Genomic DNA, 23,137 nt, shown 5'->3' on the forward strand with positions numbered 1-23,137 from the left:
ATGGAACCAACTATGGCCGTTTCCACACGCCCTTAAAGGGATGGCACACTACCAGAATGCTGGCAATATCTCCATTTGCAAAATGGATGTGGGCCACTTGGTTTCTGTTTTTTCGGCACCCTTTCTGGGACCGCAGAAAGTGTTTTCCCCAAAAAAGCACCAAAAAACCCCGGAAGCCAGATAGCCTGCAACTGTTTTGCAAATGAAGATGTCTGGATTCATGAGGGAAAGCCACCTGCGTTCGGTGAGTGTGCCAAAGGGCATGTGGAAACAGCATGTGGAAATGGCATGTAAGAGGTGGGATGCATTTCTGTTCCATCGTTTTTGCTTTGTAGCTGCCGATGGAGCCCAACATGTTCCTTTCACTTGCCTCCCCTACAGGCTCTGTGGAGCAGAAGACGTATCACTGTACGTTTATGTTTTGCCATTAGGAACCAGTATGGGGGAATAAGGCCAGATCCTATCCCCCTCCCTAGACGGACTCCAGCATTTTCAGGTGAAGCCAGGCCCTCTCCAGGCATTTTGAAGTGTGGCATCACAGCCAGGGGAGTTCTGTCACTGAACAACTTGGCTGGGGAGATTTATGGGACCCCTTATCCCCTTTGAATCCCTGCCCAAACTCATAGCTAAAGCAACTAAAAAAACAACAGAAGTTTAGTTGAGAAAATTTCAATACCATAAAATACATGAGATTAGTTGTAGAGAGAGAGAGAAATCCATTGGGAATGGGTAGAAAATACATTTATTTGTAAAGAGAAACCCAGATTCCCTGCACTGTCCTACACTATATTTCAACATTGTATGGGATATCAGATCTGCAGGCTGGGATGCCTCGTGTCATTGACTTGAAGTGGACCCCTCCTTAGCTGGCAGATTGACAGCCCCACACTCATAGCTGCTGGTGAGAAAAAGCTTTATTTCAAGAAACAGCAGGAGAGTCTGCTGCTTGAAACTTGAATGCACACACTCCCTTCCCAGCTGGCACATTTGCCAGGGCTTGGGCATTTCTACCAGCTCCGAGAGGGCAGTGTTTCAAGTGAGAAGCGACATCAGATCCACATATGAGCAAGTTTTAGGAGGGTGGCCATGTCGGTCTGCAGTAGAAGAGCAAGATTCGAGTCCAGTGGCACCTTAAAGACCAACAAGAGTCCCAGGGTATAAGTTTTGACAGTCAAGATTCTTTTGTCAGATAGCCAGAGAGTCAAAGTTCCCTTTGTCCCGAGTCCACACACCCTCCAAGTGTCCTGGCGTTGCGTTAAATGTTCACTAAACATCCGGAAGTTTAGCGTCTTTCTAGCATGATTTCTGAATCACGCTAGAAAGACGCTATACTTCCGGGTGTTTAATGAACATTTAGCACAACTCCGGGATGTGCCAAGGGCGTGTGGATTTGCCCATGGTCACATATCAGCTAATGACTCTCCCTCCCCTGTCTGTGGTGTTCTGCTCTTCTTGAGTGGTATGTTTCCCACACCCACAAAGAGCAGCTTCCACCCAATATTCTGGAAAGGATCCACCCTCAGCCTTAGAAGACAGCAGCCTGATTTATACTCGTAATGAAATAGTAAAATACTGAATGGGTAGACTGGACTGCACTACATCAGATTTCAGATAAAGGATCGCATTTTGAACTGGTCCCTAATGTTCCCTCCAAAGCTCTCTGTAACTAGAAAACCAGCAAAGAAAGCAAAGAGGAAGGCTAGATGCTGTCTTTGTTGTGCTAGTTTTTTATTTGCAGAGAGGTTTTTTTATGCAAAGGACAGGAACTTTCAAGACTGGAATCCACCGTCTACAGGGGTGTAGTCCATTTTACAGCTTCATTCTCCTGTACACGTAAACCAAGCATAAGAGTAGATTGCTACTTTATGGACAACACAAGGTTGCCACTGAAAACAACATCCCTGTGTTCAGCCCCTGCTCCCCCGCCTTGTAATACATGATTTTATGCAAAATCATGACAACATCACGTGTCGCATTTCCCAGCTGCCATCAGTGCCTGCCAGTGATATTCAGGTGGAAAATGCACAGTGTTGTATCACAGTCGAGACCATGGCAATGCCACTTTTGATGGTATCTCCATGTGGCCCATGATCTGCTGTTCTGCCGTAAATGTCTACAGTTTGTTTTGCCCCAATCTGCCTGGTGCTCTTCCTGTGCAACCCTATTGAAGTGCATGGGTGTTATGTAGCTTTGGCAGAGTACCTATTCAGCAGTCAGGACACTGAACTGATTAAGAGTAACAAAAGCTTTATTAATAGAACTAACAAACTAGATAGGAAACAGATGAGAATAAAATTAGCTGCTTTGCTAGTTGAGAATGTTCTCTAGAGTTTTTAGAAAAGGAGATTACCCTGTAAGTAGCATTCTGCAGACAGACAAGGAGAAAGTCCCTTATTAGAAAGAAAGTACCTCCCTACAGTCCTGTCTAAAAAGATCTGTCTAACAATATCCTGCTGTCCCTTGGAGGATCTTCTTCTCTTCTGTATACGCAAGACATTGCTATACTCCAACATGTAGTAGCTGGCAGTGCATGGAGGATGATGCCATAGGATATCCCTAGGGCAGACTGCTGAAATATTGTATCAGTTCATGTCAAACGACAGACCTTTGCTTCTCAGTTCAACAAAACCATAAGCAACAATGCAAAACACTGAACACAATAACACAGTTGTAACATTTTCTTTCCTATGTATTGTGTAGAGTTGCAGTGATTAGTGATTAGTGATTAGCCTGTGGGTATCATGGTGCCTACCAATGCGTTTCTTGGTACTTGCTTACTTCTTGAGTCACAGGGATAAAATCCAAAGGGAACAACAACAACAAAGAGCTCTGGGGTTGCTCACTTGCATTTGGCTGACTAGCAAAGCACCAAGAGTGCATCACGGTCGTTTATCCTAAACTTGGCTATAAACACAGTTTCTCTTAATGCCTGTGGGCTTGGCACCTCTCCCTGTGGCCACACAAAGAGCGACCTCTCTTCTTTCTCCAGAAACTGAAACCAAACAACCTTCTCCCCCAAGCCAGCTCTTTCTTCAGATTCCAGAAGAACTTGCCTGCTCAATGATATTGGGAATCCCTGGCTTAGCGAATGGGAAGATCAAGATCAAGGATTAAAACTTTTACATCATCACTCTCTCCTCAACCCTACTTACTCCTTTATTCTGAAGACCATAAATTGATTTGCCATTGTTCCTTGAGGCATTTCTGTTCTCTAGAGTTCTTATCACTGTGTGTAAATGGAGATATCAGACTAATGTTTTACAGCCAAATGGGACTGCAGTTTATTTATTAAATGTCTGTCTAGTGCCACTGAATTGCAACTATAGATTCAAAAGTGTATGTGGCCAGAGAACTTGGGAGCATACTTGTTTGAGAGAGAAAAAAATTATGGCAGGTTAAAAAAAACTCCACCCAAATACTGCTATTACACAGAGTAATGGCCTTATTTTCAAGCCACTTTTAATATAGTAAACCAGTATTTTTCTAGTGTGTGTGTATGTTTGTGCACAGCAGGCTCATAAGGATTTCTGACTCAATGAAAGACTACATAAATAAGATTATGCTGATTATCTTGATAATCATAGATGGGTGGAGTTTATGCAGACAGCAGCCTTGGGGATAAATGAAGTTGGTTAAAAGAAGTGGCATCCTGAGATCAAATCCATGAATCAAGAGCCCCAAAGTATCCATAAAAGGAGTATTTCATTTTCATCTCCTGATTATTCCTTTAATTTAGTATAATCTATCAACTATTAAAGCAATCAAAGGGGACTTGTGATATCAGATTGCGTAAATAAGCATCTAAGACAGACGTGTGGAATGTAATATATATGTTACTTTACAAGCAGTTTATAAAAATTAAAGCCAAATATACCAAAATATAACAATAGAAATATAAACTAACAACAAAATAAAAAGAACACAAAAAGAAAAATAATCTAACCAGCAAAGTCATGCTACAAAATGGGAAAACCTTACCTCCACAAAATACAGAACAAGGCCACATTGGTAAATCTTACATGGTGAATCTTAAACAAGGAGGCTTGTTTTTACGGTAAAATCTCCTTTGTCCACTTTGTGAAAAATGTATACAGGGCTTTTTTTCTGGGAAAAGAGGTGGTGGATCTCTCTATGATCACTCTTCTCTATTATCACTATTATCTATCTCTCTGTTATCACTATTCTCTATTCTGGTGTGCCGCCGGAAACACGTGATGGCATCACTCCCAGGAAGTGACATCACTTCCGAAAGTGGCCTTGCTTCTTGGAAGTGAGGTCATTATGCAGGACGCAGCCAACCCCCAGAGCGCTCCCTAGGTTCGGACTCGCTTGCCTCCCCGCCCCTTACCTGGCAGCAATGCTGCCTCTAAGCAGTGCAGTGTTGTAAGCCAGAAATCTCCTTTGTGAGCAGCAAATTGTAAGTTTGGTCATGTCTTTAACAAAACCAGAATCCGTTTGATTAAAAGACTTTTGAATTAGATTGTCTGAGGCATTAGTATTGGGTGCCATCACTATTTTGATGACACCCACTTATGCATGTGATTCTCAAAAGCGTATGCCTCAATACAGTTGGTTAGTCTTAAAGGTGCTACTGGACTCTACTATTTTGCAACTACAGACTAACATGGCTAACTTCTCTGGATATTAAAGAGTGCATCTGTAATATATAGAGTTCACTGCCACATGAAGTGGCAACTGCTAGAGGATATTAGGGACTATAAAAATGATTAGAGAAATGTGTGAATGAAAGATCTATTCACAGTTATTTTAGCATAAGAGTGATAATTAAAGTATTGCAAGCTACCCTGCCTTTAAGATGAGGTGGGATAGAAGTCCAATGAGGGAATAAATAAAGACAAAGCTACAGTGCTTTGCATTATTGTACTTTTTCTAAGTGAAATAATAATGCTTTGCATTTCTATAGCAATTTCATTGTCCAGAGAGCATTGCAGATATTACCAGTAACCCTTACAATGGCCCTGTAAGGTAGGCCAGTATTGTTCTCATATTGCCAATGGATGGTTGAGAGAACCTAAGGCCACCTTGTGAGCCCCTGGCAGAAGTGAGATTTGAACCAGAGACCTCCTGGATCACAGCCCATAGTCATTATGTCACTTCAGCATAATAGGAAAGCCTAGAGTAACAATATCTCATGGCTTAGATTGGCTTGTCCAGATACCATAAAGGATATAGCCGCCCATCACTAGTTTATGACTTTCCACCTAAATCTGACAGAAAGCAGTGGCATTAAACAGTCTTAAATCCGGATTCTTCTATTTTCCTAGGTTGTGGGACTAGGTAATGTCCAATTTATTTACTTATTTATGTTATTTGTGGTCTGCTTTTCTCACTGAGACTCAAGGCGGATTACAGCGTAAATCAATATGATCTATGGCTGGGACATTCAATAATACAATAGAGTATGGACTGCATAAATTTGAAAACAAGCAGAAAGCTGATACCCAGCCAAAACAAAACAGAAGCAATTTAACATGACATACTGTTAGTCTCTTGACCATTTAAGTCATGCTATGCAAAAGACTGCATGGAAGAGTCAGCAGAATGGGGGGGGGGAAAGGCTGTGGAGTAAAGAATCTCCCTTATAAGCATCTCCTTCCCATTTCCCCATTGGCTGAACACAGACTCCACTTGACCAATGAAGCTCCACACTTAAGAGAGGTTGACACCAGTTCATAAACTGATCTCTGCAGAATTTTTCATCCTTTTTTAATTCCAGGTTTCTGAGTGTTTTCACTTTTAATGTCTAATTTGTGACCATTTGTTCCCTTACATCCTCTCTCCTAAAGACCCCCAACCCCAAGAGGGGGGCTCATAGAGTAACTCCCTCTACCAGGAAGAGGGGGGTTCATAGATCTCTTTGGAAGAGGGGGGTGCATAGAACAACCCCCTCGTTCCCCTGTTGGACCAGCTGGCTGGACAAACAAGAGCCAGCCATGAGCTGCAGCGCTGTGGCTCGTCACTGACCTCTGTGGGTGAGCTTTCTGAGAGGCTCCTTTGCTCCCAAAGACCAGGGCAGGGAGGGGTAGGAAAGTGGCTGCCTGCCCCGTTAACCCCGACAAGGGCCGGCCCACCTGTCCCGCACAAGTAGCGAAGAAGTCCTGAGATTCACCTTTGCCCCTGCCTTACTCCATGCAGCTGCTCTCGGCTTGCTGCCACCAGGCGCTTCTGCCTTACCTGCTGTAGCTCCCACTGCTGGGCTCTTCACCTGGTTTTGCCAGGGATGGAAGCAGCAGTTATCCCCCTGGGTGCTCCTCCTTCTTCCCCTCAGCAGGCACCTCCACCAGAACCACTGTAAAGTTAGTAGGCAGGACAGGGGCCCTTTCCCTGTGGGGCAGCTGAGGGGGGAGCGCCCCACCAAGCTGCTCCTTCGCCACCACCTCCAGCCAGCCACGTGCCTCCTTCCTTCTCTTTCCCCTTGCTTGATGCGGTGGCAGAGGCGGGAAGAGCAACAAGAGGGCAGCTATCCCTCCTTTCTTCACCCTCCCAGCCTGCCTCTCAGCCAGCCAGGCAACTGGGTGCCTCAGGTAAAGAAAGGAAAGAAGAAAAGACATGGAAAGAGAAAGGGAGGGAGGGAAGGAAGGAAGGAAGGATGGAAGGAAGGAAGGAAGGAAGGAAGGAAGGAAGGAAGGAAGGAAATAAAGAGAAAGGGAGGGAGGGAAAGGCCAGGGAAAAGGCGGGAGAAGCTCCTCCCAAGGAGACAGCCTATGGGTCTTTGGGCGGCGGGAGCGAGGCCACCAGTCACATGATCTTTTTTCAGAGGTGCCAGATCTCAGATCCAGGGAGATCCCACTGAAAAAAGCCCTGAATGTATATAAATTGTATTTGTAATGTATTCATTACTACAAGCCAAATTTTGCCAGATTTGGGGAGGAGCTGTGGCTCAGTGGTAAAGCATTTGCTAGTTTGCACATAGAACATGTCAGGTTCAATTTGTAGTATCTCTAGTTTAAAAAGATAAAATAGTAGATGATTCAAAAGACCTCTGCCTGAGATCCTGGAAAGCTATTTCCCATCTGAGTAGATAGTTTTGACCAGAATAGCCAATGGTCTGAATCTGTATAAGGCAGCTTAATGTGTTCAAATTTCAAATGTCACCAAACAAATACATATTTATGCTGGCAGAAGCGAGCATTTCAAAATATCCAGACTTGGTATCCAAGGTATTAGAAAACTGTCATAACCTGTCAAGGAAAACATTTATCATCATTAATCACTAATGCTGTGGGTATCTCAGGGTTATTTTCTGTCTCTAACATATACCTCTCTGTGGTGAGGTGAACTGTCTCCAATAAAATCCCACTGTTTGCCCAAAGCTACAGACAACTGTTAGTGTTCATTTCACTGCTTCCCCTGTCTCAGTTTTCCTTTGCAATTTTTTTTATCCCAATACATTTATGTTTACCAGGGTTAAAAAGCACCTAGTGGCAAAATCAATAGATTTCTGGGGGTATTTTATACCCCAAGTGACTTTTTATTTCCTAAAGAAAACTGTCAGTGGTAAGTGGCTGTACTTTGGGGACATCTTATATACTAATAGCCAACTAGTAAAGATCTGAGGATACTTAAATCAAGAGATTGGAACCATGAACAGACAAGACAGATCTTCCTACACACCTGAAAAATGCCCCAGATTTGCAGAAAAATGTGAATTAAAAAAAAACAGCATTGGCAGGGTTAAAAAAAAACCCAAAATGATCAAAGGAGCACCCTTACTCTGGGTGAAGCTGGTGGAGTAATCAGAAGCAACTTTGTGCCGCTGCTATCTCTTTTGCGTGTTATACATTGATTTGGACCTGTCTTCTTTGATGCAGCGGTAATTTGCCTTATTTACTGTTTTTTTATTTTCCCTTCCTTTCAACTTGAGATAAGCGGGCTTATAACTTTCAACTATGAGCTGTAAGGGGAAAGATACAAAGATGGTCCATCCTTCCTCTCCTGGAGTTGGTGCAGAAGCTCAGGTAGAAGTAATTTCTCTATTGAAAAATATGAGGGTTCAACTGGAAAAACAATCTGAGCAATTAAAACAACCTTCCACTAACGATATGGCAATTCATAAGTCAGTTCAACAACTGCAGGAGTCAATTGAGGCGATTGGTATATAAGTTCAACACATGGAGACTAAAACTGCTGCCTTGGAAGACTGAACCATTGCTCATGAGACAGCAGTCCTCTCGTCATATAATGTTCTCCCTAACCGAATCTCTCATCTAGAGACTTATGTCTAGTGTCTAAATATTTGTGTACTTGGATTATCAGAAGGGTCTGAAAAGACAGGGCAGAAGAGGTGATTGAACTTATGGAGACATTACTTTGTGAGGTTCTGCAGATTCCTGCTGATTATCAGTTGCAGATTGAACAAGCCTTCAAGACATCATGCAGCATAAACAAACCAGATTCGATCATTGTTCTTTTTCTATGAATGGTGGGGTGAGAGATTACCTTTTACATTTGGAAAGTGAGAAACAGGACTTGTATTGGGGTCCTAATACAGGGTGGATCATGCTTTATCCAGATTATACTAAAGAAGTGTCAGTATTACGTTATCAATTCACAAAAGCAAAAGCTTTTGCAAGAGAGTTGAAGCTGCAATACTACATCAAGTATCCTGCTATCTTTTGTGTCCAGTACCAAGATCAAATTAAGCTTTACAACCCTAAGGTGGCAGAAGCTTACCTCGTCAGTCTAAAAAGAGAAAGTGTTTGTCCCTACAGTCTGAAGAGATATTAAAGTAATTATACATATACAAATGAATCTGAAAATAAGCAACCTCCCCTCAATCTTCCCTTGTAAAGTTTTTTTCTCCCTGTTATGACTGTGGGATCTGGGCATAATGCCAACAACCTAGCAATAATGACTTGGCTTTTTGCACTTTGTGTGTGTCCTTCACTTTTGGTATGGGGTGAGAACTTTTGTGGTGGGGAGTTGCTGGCTGATTTATAAAATTATGAGTATACTTGGCTCAAATGGCTGCTGGGTGGGCGGAGTGGCCTTATGAGACCTCTGTCGCCGCCCACCTCAGCATACCCGGATGCCTCAGAAGCCTCGTCTGCTTCCCCCTCCTCTGGGGAGGCAAATCTCTGCCCCCCAGCCAAGTGGCTGCCGCCATGGATGGGGAGTGCTGCATTGCTTAAATTAGTAATTTTTTGCCATGTGCACTTTTCTGTTTTCTTTTTTTTGATAAACATTTTACTTATAATAAGGTTCTGTAAGAGAAGAGAGATTTATTGGTTGGATATATTATTTTATGGATTTATGTTCAATGTTATATCATGGAATGCTATCAAATGCAAAAAGGTTATCTCCAAACTGAAAAAATTTAATGTTAACATGGCTTTTTTCATATTATGGCAATTGATAAAAACAAGTTATGTAGAGATTGGGTTAGAGAGGTATATGTTGCAGACATCTAATGAATCTAAGGATGTGGCTATATTAATACATAAATGTGTCTCTTTTCGGGTTCAAGAAGTAATAACATAACCACTTTATTATTTTGGTAATGAAAAGCTTTGATTCTATGGTTATGATTAATGTATGCGGTCCAAATATGAATTCTCCAGCTATATTTCATCAGTGTTTCATTAACTTGGTAGATCTTACCTGCAGGATTAACTTTGAGGACACCTTTTTGCACCTATTGGACTTGCGGACTATATATTTCATTGTAGTGTTAACTTATTGTAATATCGTAACATTGATTGTATGTGATGACAGGAAGGATTGTTACATAGTCTTCTCATATAAGGTTACATTATTACATTTATAGGTATTCCTGTTCATTGATTATTACATTGCACATTTTAGCACTTTGCACTTTACATAACAAGAAATATTTTTTTTAAATATACAAAAATATTTATTAATGCACTATTGAAGAATCGCTACATTTTTTTCCCCTTCAGAGGAGGGTCTTTTACAAAAACACTATTGGCAAATCTATACATAGGTATCTATAAAAGATTTTCAAATATCCAAATATAAGTTCATGTGCAGTTGCCTTCTATATGCAATACATTCAAATGCTGATAAGTTTATAAGGTCTTCAGTCCAGTGATTTACAGGAGGTGGGCTTTTGTCTTTCCAGTGTTGAAGTATAAGTCTTTTAGCAACTGTAAGGGCATGGAGAGTCTATTTCCATTGACCATTGGGTTAAATTCCAAGAGATGGGCAAGTACTGCATTAACATCCTCAAAAATAAATGAGCTTTCTAACACAAAATTAATATGACTAATAACTTCCTCCCAAAAGGGCCGAATATACTTTTTAGATGCATTTTGTGAATTACACAGTCAACAGTTAGACACGGTGCTTAAACCTTTAGTAAAAAGGCACTGTTGTATTCAATATACCCTAAACATAATTTTTGTCGAATAAGTACCAACTTAGGATTCATAGTAGCAAGAAGTATATGGCTTAAGGCCGTATCCCATTGCTTTAACAAAACTGGACACTCCAAATCATTATTCCATTCGTCCCTAAGATTCTATGTATCATATTTATTAACTGACCTCAAATATTTATATACAAATATTGTAGATTTTGCTTTCTATATTGACTCAATATCAATATATCAGTATATGTTAATAGTGGTTTTGTAGCCAGCATTGTTTTTATTTTTTTCTCACTTTTTATTTCTTAATGTTTTTGCACTAATAAATAATTTTTAAAAAATTTAAAAGGAGTGCCCATAGCTTTAAGAATCAGATGCCCTCAGAGGCTGTTGCTAGGCAACCATATCAGTATTCGAGGCTTGGTTTCTTTCGGAAAAAGGCAGGGGGAGAGGACAGGCCAGAAGCAACCACCAAGCAACTTGATACTACATGACTTGCATGATTTTCTCAGGCTTGGCTACTTGCTACTGTTCAACAGCAGCCACCCTCCACACTGACAAAAGCCAGTGTAGTGTAGTGTAGTAGTTAGAGCAGGATCTGGGAGGATCAGGTTTGAATTACCACTCTGCTCAGTTGAGCTGTTGGGGAGAGGCTTGGGGGGGGGGGAGGGAAGGGAAGACAGAGGGACCTACAAAGGTGGGTGGGAAGGAGAGAAGGAAGCAGGAAAAGGTAGAAAGGCTACCAAGGGGTACAGAAGGAAAAGAAGACATGATGGAGGAAGGAGGAAATGAGATGTCCTTTCCACAAGTCCTTGCAGGTCCTCCACTTGCTGTTTACTAATGTTCAGTTGACGATGTCCTAAGATGGGTCCCCGACCTTTATGAGTCTGCAGGAACATTTGAAATTCTGTCACATTGTGGCAGGCACAGCAACAATATAGCTACTACAGCTCACCTTCATTCATACACTGAAGATCCCTTGAGGTGTAGAAGCAGCTTCCCCTGTGTGGCAGTGGCCCAATCCTGACCATTTTGGACCCAAATTGGGATGAAATGGGCCTAAAACAGCCAGGATTGGGCCTGAATCGGCCAGGATCGGGCCCAAATCTGCCTGGAATGGGCTGCTGCCATGCAGGGGAACATTCCTCTGCCCAGCAGTGGCCCAATTCCTGTCCATTTGGGGCCTTAATTGAGCCCAAATGGACCCAAAATGGCCTGGATCGGGCCCAAATCGGCCGCTGCTGCATGGGAGGACACTCCCCCACCCAGCAGTGGCTTGTTTCTGACTGGTTTTGGCCCAACTTGGGCTGAAACAGGCCCAAAATGGCCAGGATCGGGCCCAAATTGGCCTGGAACGGGCTGCTGCCATGTGGGGGATCACTCCCCCACCTGGCAGCAGCCCGATCCTGGCCATTTCGGGCCCATTTCGGCCTGCAGAAGTGTGCGGTGCCACCAGGGAGCACGCTGCGCCAGGGAGCATGCCCATGAGACCTGTGCCTCCCCTGCTGGCCAGGAAAGCGGGAATGGGGGATTGGCAACCCTAGATCAGGGGTGCCTTTTTTCAGTTTCAACTGATTATCTAGTTGCTTCTTTTTCCTGGGCAGGAAAGATCTGGATACTGTGGTACATGCCTTGATTACATCACTGCAATGTGTTCTATGTGGGGCTGCCTTTGAAAAGTGTTTGGAATCTCCAGTTGGTATAGAATGCTGTAGCCAAGATGTTGACAGGAAAGGGTTGCAGGGAACATATCACTGAAATCCTGGCTCATCTACACTGGCTCCCGATTCACTTTTGGCACAATTCAAAGTGCTGGTGCGGACATTAAAATCCCAATGCTGTTTGGGACTAGGGTTGCCAGGTCCCTATACCTTCCCATTGTGTGTGTGTGTGAGGGGGGGGGACCTGGCACTTACCTCATGCCTCGCGCATGCTTTTTTCATGCCCGTGCTTCCAGAGCAATAATATCACTTCCGGGAAGTGATGTCATCACGCTGGTCACAGGTGAGCTCCCATGCTTCGTGCCAGGCAAATTCACCCCGTTTGGGGCCAAAATGGGGGAGCATGCCTGTGGCCATCACTTCAGGAAGTGAGGCCATCATGCTCCACTAGGAGCACATGTGGTATATGCTTTCCTGGGTTGCCTGCTGTTGGCGGGTGATCTCTGGGGGACTTGCCACCTTCCACTGATCACCACCAATCAGCAGGCAATGGGGCAAATCTTTGGGAAGCCTATTTGGAACCAACATTGCTGAAGGACTGCCTGCTCCCTTATGAACCTACCCAACTACTGTGATCATTTTGCTGGCCCTGCTTCAGGTGCCCCCCCCCCCCGCCTTCTGAGGTTAGTTAGATGATAATCTGGGACAAGGCCTTCCTAGTAGTGGCACCAAAAGTCTGGAACTCTTCTCTCAAGGAGATTTGCCTGTCCTCTTCTGTTGCTGTCTGCCAGCAGCAGGTGAAATCTTATTTGGTTCACTTGGCATTCTAGATTTGCTAACCTCCAGGTGTTTGCTGGATATCTCCTAGAATTACAACCAATCTCCAGGCCACAGAGATCAGTTCCCCTGGAAAAAATGGCTGCTTTGGAGGGTGGATTCTATGACACTTAAAATATCATCTTGGTTTCTGTATGAACAAACTTGAGCCTGCCCCCTCTGTCCCTCTTCCCCCCCACCCCTGTGATTAGAGGCAGGGGATTGCTGTTGGTAAAGATTGCCACCTTGGTGGCTGTGCTCTGTAATTTTATGATTCTATATTTTTAATGTTGATTTTAAACTGCATTTTATGCTTGATGTAACCCACCTGAACCCGTTCACAGGGAGGGCAGGATATAAATCAAATAATTTATATATTTATTTATTTAAGTCATTTATAGTCCACCTTTCTCACTGAGACTCAAGGCGGATTACACAGTATGAGATTAGTACAATCAGTATCAAGTACATTTCCATATAGTGCATCAAGTACATTTGGTGAGCCAGTTTGGTGTAGTGGTTAAGAGCATGAGAAAAGCAGAAGTCTTCAATTTTTGAAAGGCAGAAAAGGAAGAGGAGGGGAAGCACATGAATCAGGAGACTTTCAGGGCTCATTTCTGTAACAACAAACTGTAGTTTGTTTTAATGTCTGTCTTTGAATGCTGCCTAGGGCTTAGAAGACTTTGCCTTAATTATACCTCCTTTTTATATTTTTTTTGTGGTTGTCGAATACATGTACACTTCCAACATACATTTAGGACACTGGAAAAGAAAAAAAAAGATGTCGATGCAAGGCTTAAAAATAGTAGTATACACCTTCCCTCTGAAAATAACACGTCTATGCTTTTCAGAGATTCTGGTTCAGCAAGATGCTTTTCTCTTGGCATTTCAGCTTCTCTGAAAGGTGGGCTTTGCTCTGGGTTTGGCTTGCTGTTCTACTGTAGCAAAACTGAAAGCAAGAACCTACAGTAAAGAGAAGAAAGGTCATCTTTAGCAATAGTTCAAAAGAAGTAAGCTGCATTCAGCTCCCAGGTCCCAATTGTTGGCAGCCAACCGCTTCTCATCTTGGTTGACTCTTTAGTATATATTTCTATACCTTCTTCCCTTTGAAGGCCAACTTTTGAAGTGTCCTTTAGTGTATCTTTCTAAATTTGTTATTGATTTGCCTTTCCCCCCTTTTCTTGTTTTGCTTCTTTTGAAGTTCTCTTTCTTCCGCTGAGTGGCCCAGATATTCTAGGTAACATGGCAGGTTTCTTAGGTTATCCAAGCCCTTAAAGAACCAAATCAAGTTAAGTTCATGCCAGGTTATAAAGAAGTGCCCTGAATGTTGTTTAGAATTACATTAAGGAGGGCAAGCATGGGATTTTGTTGGTTGCCATATCAAACCTCTAGATATTCCACTTTGAATGTCAAATTCAGTCCCTGAACTTGAGTTTTGAGAAAGTTATCAGTCTCCTGCTGCACGGTGCCCAACCAGTGCTAGCACACTTCCCAGGTCCAGCAATTCCTATCTGTTGTGTAGTTCAGTGCAGGAAAGGAGACGACATGTAGGATCCTTAAACACAAAGTTTTATTATTCTGACCCTCTTACTGCTGCTGCTCTGCCTTCTTCTCCATCATTTTTTCATCCTCCTCTCTACTTTCTGTCTTGAGGGCTCTAGACCACCACCAACAGACTATGGCCATTTCCACAGACGTTGAATAATGCACTTTCAATGCACTTTCGCAATCTTTTTGAAGTGGATTTTTTGTTCCACACATGGAAAATCCGTTTCAAATGTTCACTAAAGAGTATTGAAAGTGGATTATCCAACGTGTGTGGAAGCAGCCTATATCTCTCTAATGTGGCAACTTTTTAAACATTAGCCATGAAACAAATGACTACAAGTAAAACGCAACACTATCGTACAGGAATATTCTGATTTGCAAATCTCTCTACCTACCTATCCATAAGGAAGGACAGACGGTCAGGGTATCTTCCTCTGTAGCAAACTACAAACTACATACCAAACAACATTCTTTGTTCCTGTGATGTGATGACTATTGCAAAAGGAATTAAAACTGTTGAAGAACTGTTTTATTAATATACTGATATAGGGTGTGTTTCTTCCACCTGCACTCTAGGGGGAGCTGTAATGTACTCTTTCTACTGTTCAGAGCTTATAGATTGCTTCTCTTGTTTTTCCTGCTTCTTGCTGTGCTTCCTCACTGCCAGAAGGTCTCTGCGCTACTGAAAGGTCTATAGTTGGTTATTGCTTCTTGTGATCCTGTTGCAGTAAACTTTATAGACTGCGTTTCTAAAAGTTATAGAATGCAACTCTACAAGTTGGTGTGAAGGCTTGGGATCTTCTGTATCTAGGGTGATCAGTGGGGGAGTTGATAGTACAAACAGTCCTGCCATGTTCCAAAGACTGGGATTAGATGGTCTTGCTGTGACTCCTAGTTCAATGGTACTTCTATTTTCATAGTCCGTGAACAGCAAAAAATTCTACCGGAATGAGATAATATCCATTAAAAAGTTATTTATTCACCTTGTTGCCCTCATTCATGGAACCATTTCCTTTCTCTTTCTTCGCTGCAGGGAGATATCCCCAACCGAACAAAGGCACGTATATTCAAGTTCCTTTGGTTAAAGAGCTGCAAAGTGGGAAATGGGGAGCTAAGATCACCAGCAGTGAAAACAACACTGTCACCCTGAGCGTTTTGTCAGCACCAAACTGCATTGTGGGAAAGTTCCGCATGTACATCGCTGTTTTGACTCCATATGGAATCCTTCGGACAAGACGAAATCCAGACACAGATACATACATACTTTTTAACCCCTGGTGTGCAGGTAAGGTACATGCAACATGTTGGTCTTATCTAAGGTGATTTCCACAATGATAATTCTTGGTGGTTCCCTTGTTGCTGCTACATTTGCTGGTTAGATAAAAAAGGCAATAGGGCTTCCTTGTGGTGGGCTTCTCAGCATTTTCCCTGCCCCTGTCCTTTGTGGCAGTCATTCCCCACTGCACCATGGGGAGTTATTTCAGGGTGTTTTAAAATCTCTATTTGGAAGATTGCGATAGTGTTATAATGCAATACTATTATGAGAGTCTACATGAGACGCCTTGGTGCGTGTTCGTCAAATGTAGGAAGACTCAATGTTAGCTGGGAAGCATAGTTTAGAAAGACAGAACTGGCGGAGATCGCTCCTCAGAGGGCTTGTTAATTTCATCTTCACTTCCCCAAAGGCTCTCTCGATTCCACCTCTCCAGTCTAAAACTGTATGGGATCACAACCAGAGGGCAGTGAGGAATGGAAATGGGCTGGAGCTGCCTTCCAGAGCCGGGCTTGGATCTGGAGAGGTTATAATGGGCTGAAGTTTCCCTTCTGGCATTTCACAGCCCCTTCACACAGCTCCAGTGTATAGCAAAGACTTTGCCCTGCCACCAGCTCTGTTTTTTCAAACTACCCTTCCCAGCTAACATTGCATCTTCTGACACGTGTTCTTCGTGTGCCAGATGTCTCGCGTAGAGAGACTCTGAGTCAGTTACCAAACCCTCAAACCCTCTGGTGGCACAGGAGGGAAATGGCTGCTGCAGGGGACTAGGGGACGGGAAATGGCACCAATGTGGCAGGGACTAGGAAAGATCTATACTTATCTGTCCACACAGTGGTCACCTCAGCTTTGCTGCTGTCTTTCCGGAATGATCATAGCAAAGCAGGTTTGGCACAGAAGACAGCAAAGCAGGGGCAAAGATGGAAGGTGCGTGAAAGCACCACAGTGCTATGTGGAAGTAGGGAAAAAACCAACCCACAACGAATACCTGCTGTGGAAGTCTCCCAAAATGTCACCCAGCATCATTAGTGTGATTGGGACATTACAGCAGAAGCAAATAAGGCAGATTCTTGCTCTGAGGTGCTTACAATCCGAAATGTACAAGTTCCATTGTAGGGAAGGGGGGAGATGCAGATGAACAGCTGCCTATATACATATGTGACTAGGAGGGAATAGATTTGATGAAGGGGTGGCGGGTGCTTCCGATGAAATTGACTAGTAGTTTGATTTGGTCTTATTTTCTTTGGTTATATTATTTCTTAATAGGCAGAGGAGGGCCTGTACTTTGGCCTTTTATTTAAGATTTGATTTTTAAAAAATTAAATGCACTTAGAATCCAGAATTATTACTTATTATTTTCCTCACCATTTTTATATACATTGTTTGCTTTATAATACGACTCTGAGATTGGTTTTACTTTTCCCCATTGTAAAGATGGGAAACAGATATTGAGAAACAGACCATCTAAGAAGTTCTAGGTAGTTTCAGGTCTAAACCCCACAGCACAGTAATCAAATGCATGCTCTCTCCCTCTTTTTTCCTCTGGGCTCATTTATAAACAGTGGCATCAAATGATCTCTTCTCATCAGTATCAATAAATATTCATCTATTGATCCTATGAACAACAGCCCACTCCTTGTGCAGAGTGGTGGACTGCCCTGGGTTCAAATCTCCAGTGAGGCAATAACCATGGGTAATTGCAGCTCAGGGCAGAGGAAGGGTCCTGGAAATAGGATGGAGGGGTAGGCTTAAACCCACCCCCACTCCCACCCTCCAAGCACTGTGGCTCCAAAGCAAATGTCCTCTTTACCTCCTAAATAAAATCAAAAACGTCAGGAGACCCAATCATGAATTCTTTGTATCTTGTCTAAGTGCACCCGCATCCCTGGGATATTAGACGTGAGAGGGTTCCAGTCTCTTTCTTGAACTAGGATACTCCCTAGATGGCAGCTATGCTGTAGCTCATTCATAGTAGGAGGAGAGCCTGCCAGCCTGCATTGACTCATGTGTAAGCAGCCCACCTTGAGCTGCTTGTTTGTGAACATTTTGCTGCTTCTGCTGCTGCTGTTGCTTTTGGAGGGTGTGTAGAGTTTACACACCCTCAAGGAGCAGCAGGGCAATCTTATACTTCCTTCCTGGAAGAAGCAGTAGAAATTGCACAGACCCTCTCCAATGATCAGGCAAGAACCAAAGAGAACCAGCTCTCCTAAAGGTTCCCTATCCAGACGCTGGGAGGCAACTCTTCTTTCCCACAGGCAAGGAAACAAAAGGCTCTATGACATTTTGCCCCTTTTGTGTGACCTGTATCTTGATGCCTTTCCGATTTCCTTAGTCTTCCCAAAAGATTTTCACTGCTACCAAAGGCTCATGCCTTAGTTCCTTCTCAGAGCCAAGCTACAAGTGACACCTGACACAGGTTGGACACTTGTCAGCTTCCCTCAAGTTTTGATGGGAAATGTAGGCGTCCTGGTTTTACAGCTTGGCTCTCCATTACAGCTGCAAGACCAGGATGCCTACATTTCCCATCAAAACTTGAGGGAAGCTGACAAGTATCCAACCTGTGTCAGGCATCACTTGTAGCTTGGCTCTCAGTTTAACTTATAGCATAGGACATCTTAGCTGTATATGGTAGTATGACAGAACGGTCAGCATGTGGTGGGTGGTGGCTGTGAGGTGTAAAGGGATATTTTATACTAGATAAAACAGGTGTTTTGCTTAACCAGAAATATTCATAAGTACATGTGCCTCATGGTTGCAGAGTATTTATAAGTGTATTGGTTCCAGAGTAGGATAATAAGCTTGGCGGTTTCAAAACAGGTACAGATCCTTAAATGTTTATTCACAGACCCAGTCACAAAGACTAATTTTCCAAACAGTTGCCACTTAGGCTAAAATATATCTCCCAAAGATAAGAACATGGAATTTTCTGAGTTCAGTTGCCACATAGGCTGATTTCATGCCCAAGGTAGAAACACACTGACTTCTTCCCTCAGATCTTCCCTCACAAAATAACAGAATAACTCTCTCCTCTCCTCACACAGACTTCCACACAGACTTCTTGAATTAGACAGACTCCACACTTTCCCTCACCATTCTGACTAAACCTGCAGTTTACTCCACTCCCTCAGGTACAGCTGTCATCCAATCACAGCACGCTTCACTCACCCATCCAGCCCCCCCATTGCCTTTTTAAACCACTGTAACAAACATTCAACCCCCGCCCCCCCCCACACACATAATTAGCCAGCAGAAACAAAAACCAAACCGTTTATATGGCAAAGATTACAGGCTCTTTAAAAGCTTGCCTTACATGTGCAAATGTGGGAGCTACTTCTCAGCCTCCAGCCCAAGTTCTCCAACCAGCCCACTGCAGGTTTTGCCTTTAAATCTTTTGACATTGAGCTGCTCTCCATTACCCTCAAGAAGTTGGAAATTGTTCTTTGATCTGCGATGCAGATGCCTAATTGCATCACTGCGCCCAGACTTTTCAACTTAGCTACGCAGAATCATAAAATGCTTGATAAGAGGTGACATTTTAATCATGCTTTGCGGATCCTGCTCAAAATAGTTAGGACTCACCATCCTTTTTTGCTTCTTAAGTTGAAGAATGCCTGGTTTCCAATTACAGAGATGGTGCAAGAAGAGGGGGTATCCTACTGCTATGCAAGATGAGCAAAAGACATCCTTTTTATTATCATTACATCATTCTGCAATATTAAAATCTGACATCTGTTATAAGCCAAGCGCCTATATTAACCAGACTTTGTAAACAACATTCTGATGCAGAGGATGCTGTGTTTCTGAATGATGAACAGGAACGACAAGAATATGTCCTGAATGACCTTGGACTAATTTTCTATGGCGACCCTGACAATATAAGATTCAGGAGCTGGAATTATGGTCAGGTGAGTCCTTTCAAATGGAACAGCCTGAAGTTCTGTCCTAACACACAATGGAAATGAACACTAACACGGAATGCGGAGAAATGACTTTGGGGCTAGTTGTAATGCTTAGGAACTGAAATACTGTGCAGCCGTGCAGGAACATGGCTTGAAGATTTGAGAGAGCAGATAATCGAGCACAATTTTTAAGATTGGGGTGTTGGGCTACAACTCTCAACCCAGTTCCTTCGGAATTGTCCTCTTAAATTTGATGGGATTATTCAAGAATGAGGGTTTGCAAATGCTGACCCTGCATTATCAGTCCTAGACTCTAGTGTGTCTGGACCTCTTTACACATTATTTTAAAGTGCACATCCAAGAGAGGTGAATATGACCAAAGTGCTGTTTGAAAACAATGTACTGTGTCGAAAACATTTGTGCCTTGCTTCTTTGAGGCTCTGGGTGGCTTCCAACATCAGCAACAAAGAAATTAATACAATGAAACAATCCAACATGGCATTAAAATGAAAAATATAAAGCAACATCCCCAAATAATATAGCTTATGATCTCATTGCACACTCAACAGCCATAGTCTTAGTCTGTTTGGAAGAAAGAGGCTTTGCATTCTCTCCCGCACAGCAAACCATTTTGAGTGTCCATGAGGAAATCGTTCCATAACTGCTAGGGCAAACCCTGCAAAATCCCAGCTCCTCATTACTGCTGAGTACCAGCCTCACCTCAGGTGCTTTCATTCGTATTCCTGCTGCCTCCATGCTAAAGCTTATCCTGGTGGCTACTCAGGCCCTGAAAAATACTGGTTGATTTCCGTCAATGCTTTATCTTGACTCTCCCAACAGAGATGTGCACAGCAAGACTGACAATTACGAGACAAATGTGGTATAAAATGAGTCACCTCTGTTCCAAGTGGCTTTCCTCCTTGATTTTATGTGAATAAATACCTGCCAACTGCTACTTGGGTCTTCCTGGGTACATTCTGATTCTGATACATAAGAGGCCAGGGAATTTGCAGCGAGGCCTCCCCGTTATGCCTCGCTGCTGCCTTTTCTTTGCTTCACTGTCAGACTTACAGAGTATTCAAGATGGTGCTGAACATGGTGGTAGAGCAAAGAGAAAGCAGTGGTAAGAAATATAAAAAGGAAGGGAAGGCTGTTTTTTTTCTTTAAGCATGTTAGAGATTTGCTACACTAATAATATTTCCTACATTTTCTTCTGAAACATATGATATTGGTCTAGAGTTTCCATGTTAATAACAACAACAACAACATTCGATTTATATACCGCCCTTCAGGATGACTTAACACCCACTCAGAGCAGTTTACAAAGTATGTTATTATTATCCCCACAACAGAACACCCTGTGAGGTGGGTGGGGCTGAGAGAGCTCCAGAGAACTGTGAATAGCCCAAGGTCACCCAGCTGGTTTCAAGTGGAGAAGTGGGGAATCAAACCCGGTTCTCCAGATTAGAGTCCTGCGCTCTTAACCACTACCCCAAACCACTATGATTCATTCTGTACATTTAAATCCCCCTTGCTAAAAGAGATGAAGCATCCAGAGCTTCTCACATCTATTTTTCCCTGGTGGGTCTTCCTCCCTTCCACTTGCTTTTGTGCTGGGTATTAGAGGAGGTCAAATGACAGACCTGTGGAGGGATGACTTAGACAAGCTGTAGTTATAGCTGAGAATTTAAAAGCACAGCACAAATTTCCTGCTTGCAGTTTGGCAACTCTGTATTGGACACAACCGGATATAAATGTAGTTTTGATGGATAATTGGTTTCTGGAGGTGATGCAGTCCCTAGAGTCTCCTATATTTATGTGAGCAGCATTAACACATTATAAACATAGGTGGCAATAGTTTAGGTTCCCATTTTTTATTTATTTAATTTCCATCCTTTGAAGCAGTGCTGTGAAATCTGGTTTGCAGTGCAGTCCTAGGCAGAGTTAAATGCTTCAGGGTTCATTGGCTTAGAAGGATGTAACTCCTCTTTGAATTCCACCGAGACATGGAAGAAAGTGGGCCAAGGCTAGATCTGAGCAAGGGCTCTTTTGAGCAACAGCTACAAATAAAGAATTTTGTATCAGATAAATAATGTGCCTATAAAAGCTTGTGCCATAGGCCTTAGGGTACCACAGTGCTACCACTGACAAATATGGTCACTTTCCCTAAATTTAGAGCTCAGTGATGGATTTATATCCCAGTGGTGAACACACCGTTTTTAAAGGATCCATTTCTAGTGAGATATTTTTGTTCCAGGGTTGTTTACAGAAGGATGCCCATGAGACCTGTGGGTCAGTCCCTGGAATAAATGCTCAGCTTTTTGATGTTGTTTTAGGAAGCGGCTCCTTTGAGAAGGTGTCAACCTCCACTGTGAACTCAGGTTTGCTCTATAGGATTATAATCCATTATTTAGCAATGAGTTTCTGTTCTGTTCCAGAAAGGAGTCGGGGGGGGGGGGGAGAGACAAAAAAGTAATGCAATTATCGGTGCAGAGTGAAAGGAAATGAATGATCATAAATGTACAGGGTCTGATCTGGGTGTGGCTGTGCCCAATAGTTCAGCATCATGGCGGTATGTTACATAATCAGTGACATGATCAATTTATTGTTGCTATTTTGACCAGTAAGTATTTTCAAACAGAGACAAAGTTGAATGCATAAGGGAAAAGCTTCATAGATGTTTATGTTCCAACTTGCAATAGAAATATAATTTTGTCATTTGTTTACCACTGATTGGAGAGTCTCATAATGGAATTCATGTGCCTTTGTCACCATCAGAACAATTGTTTTCCCAGGGGACGGTGTCATTTTTTGGTTGCTATGCAATTTCTTCTCAGCAGATTGGACTGTATCACAGGGCAGGCTCTTTGATAATGAATTTGGCTCTGTTTAGGCCTCTCTTCTGCCCCCTATTTATTCCTGTCCTTGTTGTCACTGGATCCCAGCATTTAGAGTCCTTTATTAGAGTTCATTCTCGAAGGAGACAGTTTTAGGTCACTACTTGTTGCAAGACCCACAAAGTTCTAGTCCAACACTAACCAAGAAATATGGCTAGAGGCCAAGCTAACTTTGAATTTAAATTCTGTGTGACAGATGAGAAAATTTAGAATAGGATTTCATTTAAGCCAGGGCTTGCCACAGGTCGGAACCTCTCAATATGTCTTTATAACATTAGAGTGCAGCGTTGAACCATGTGACTTAAAGTGGAAAATTTGAGATGAATAACCACCCTTCTGGAGACTGCCATTCAGATTTCAAATAGCTGCTGTTAAATTATGGCCAGCTAGGATTGACAGGCACCGTGTGGCAACCAGTAGGAAATGGGGGATGGGGAGTTATGATTGCAGGGGGGATCAGCAGGCCTGCCACAATGGCACCACTTCTGGTGTGACCTGGAAGTGATATCATCATTCAGGTGGTGGTAGTCTAGCATTTGCCCCAAACTCTATGGTTTAACTCTATGATTTAGCCTTAGAGTTTTGGTGAATGCTAAAAGCATCACCTGGTGGATCATGTCAATTCAAGGTAGCACTAGAAGTGATGTCATCATGCCAGGAATACCAATTTGTTTGTGAGAACTAATGAAGAT

General features: G+C 42.8%; 1 protein-coding gene across 1 annotated transcript in view; it reads left to right on the plus strand.

Annotated features, from left to right (window-relative positions):
- Positions 1 to 23,137, plus strand: part of F13A1 (coagulation factor XIII A chain) — a 126,462-nt gene that overhangs the window by 42,330 nt on the left and 60,995 nt on the right. Inside the window, exons 5-6 of the mRNA XM_054985190.1 lie at positions 15,410 to 15,661; positions 19,436 to 19,554. Of these exons, the coding sequence (XP_054841165.1) occupies positions 15,410 to 15,661; positions 19,436 to 19,554 (371 nt within the window). The remainder of the gene's footprint in view (positions 1 to 15,409; positions 15,662 to 19,435; positions 19,555 to 23,137) is intronic.

The sequence above is a fragment of the Eublepharis macularius genome, chromosome 7, assembly GCF_028583425.1.
Source record: "Eublepharis macularius isolate TG4126 chromosome 7, MPM_Emac_v1.0, whole genome shotgun sequence".
In the NCBI taxonomy this organism is placed as follows: Eukaryota; Metazoa; Chordata; class Lepidosauria; order Squamata; family Eublepharidae; genus Eublepharis; species Eublepharis macularius.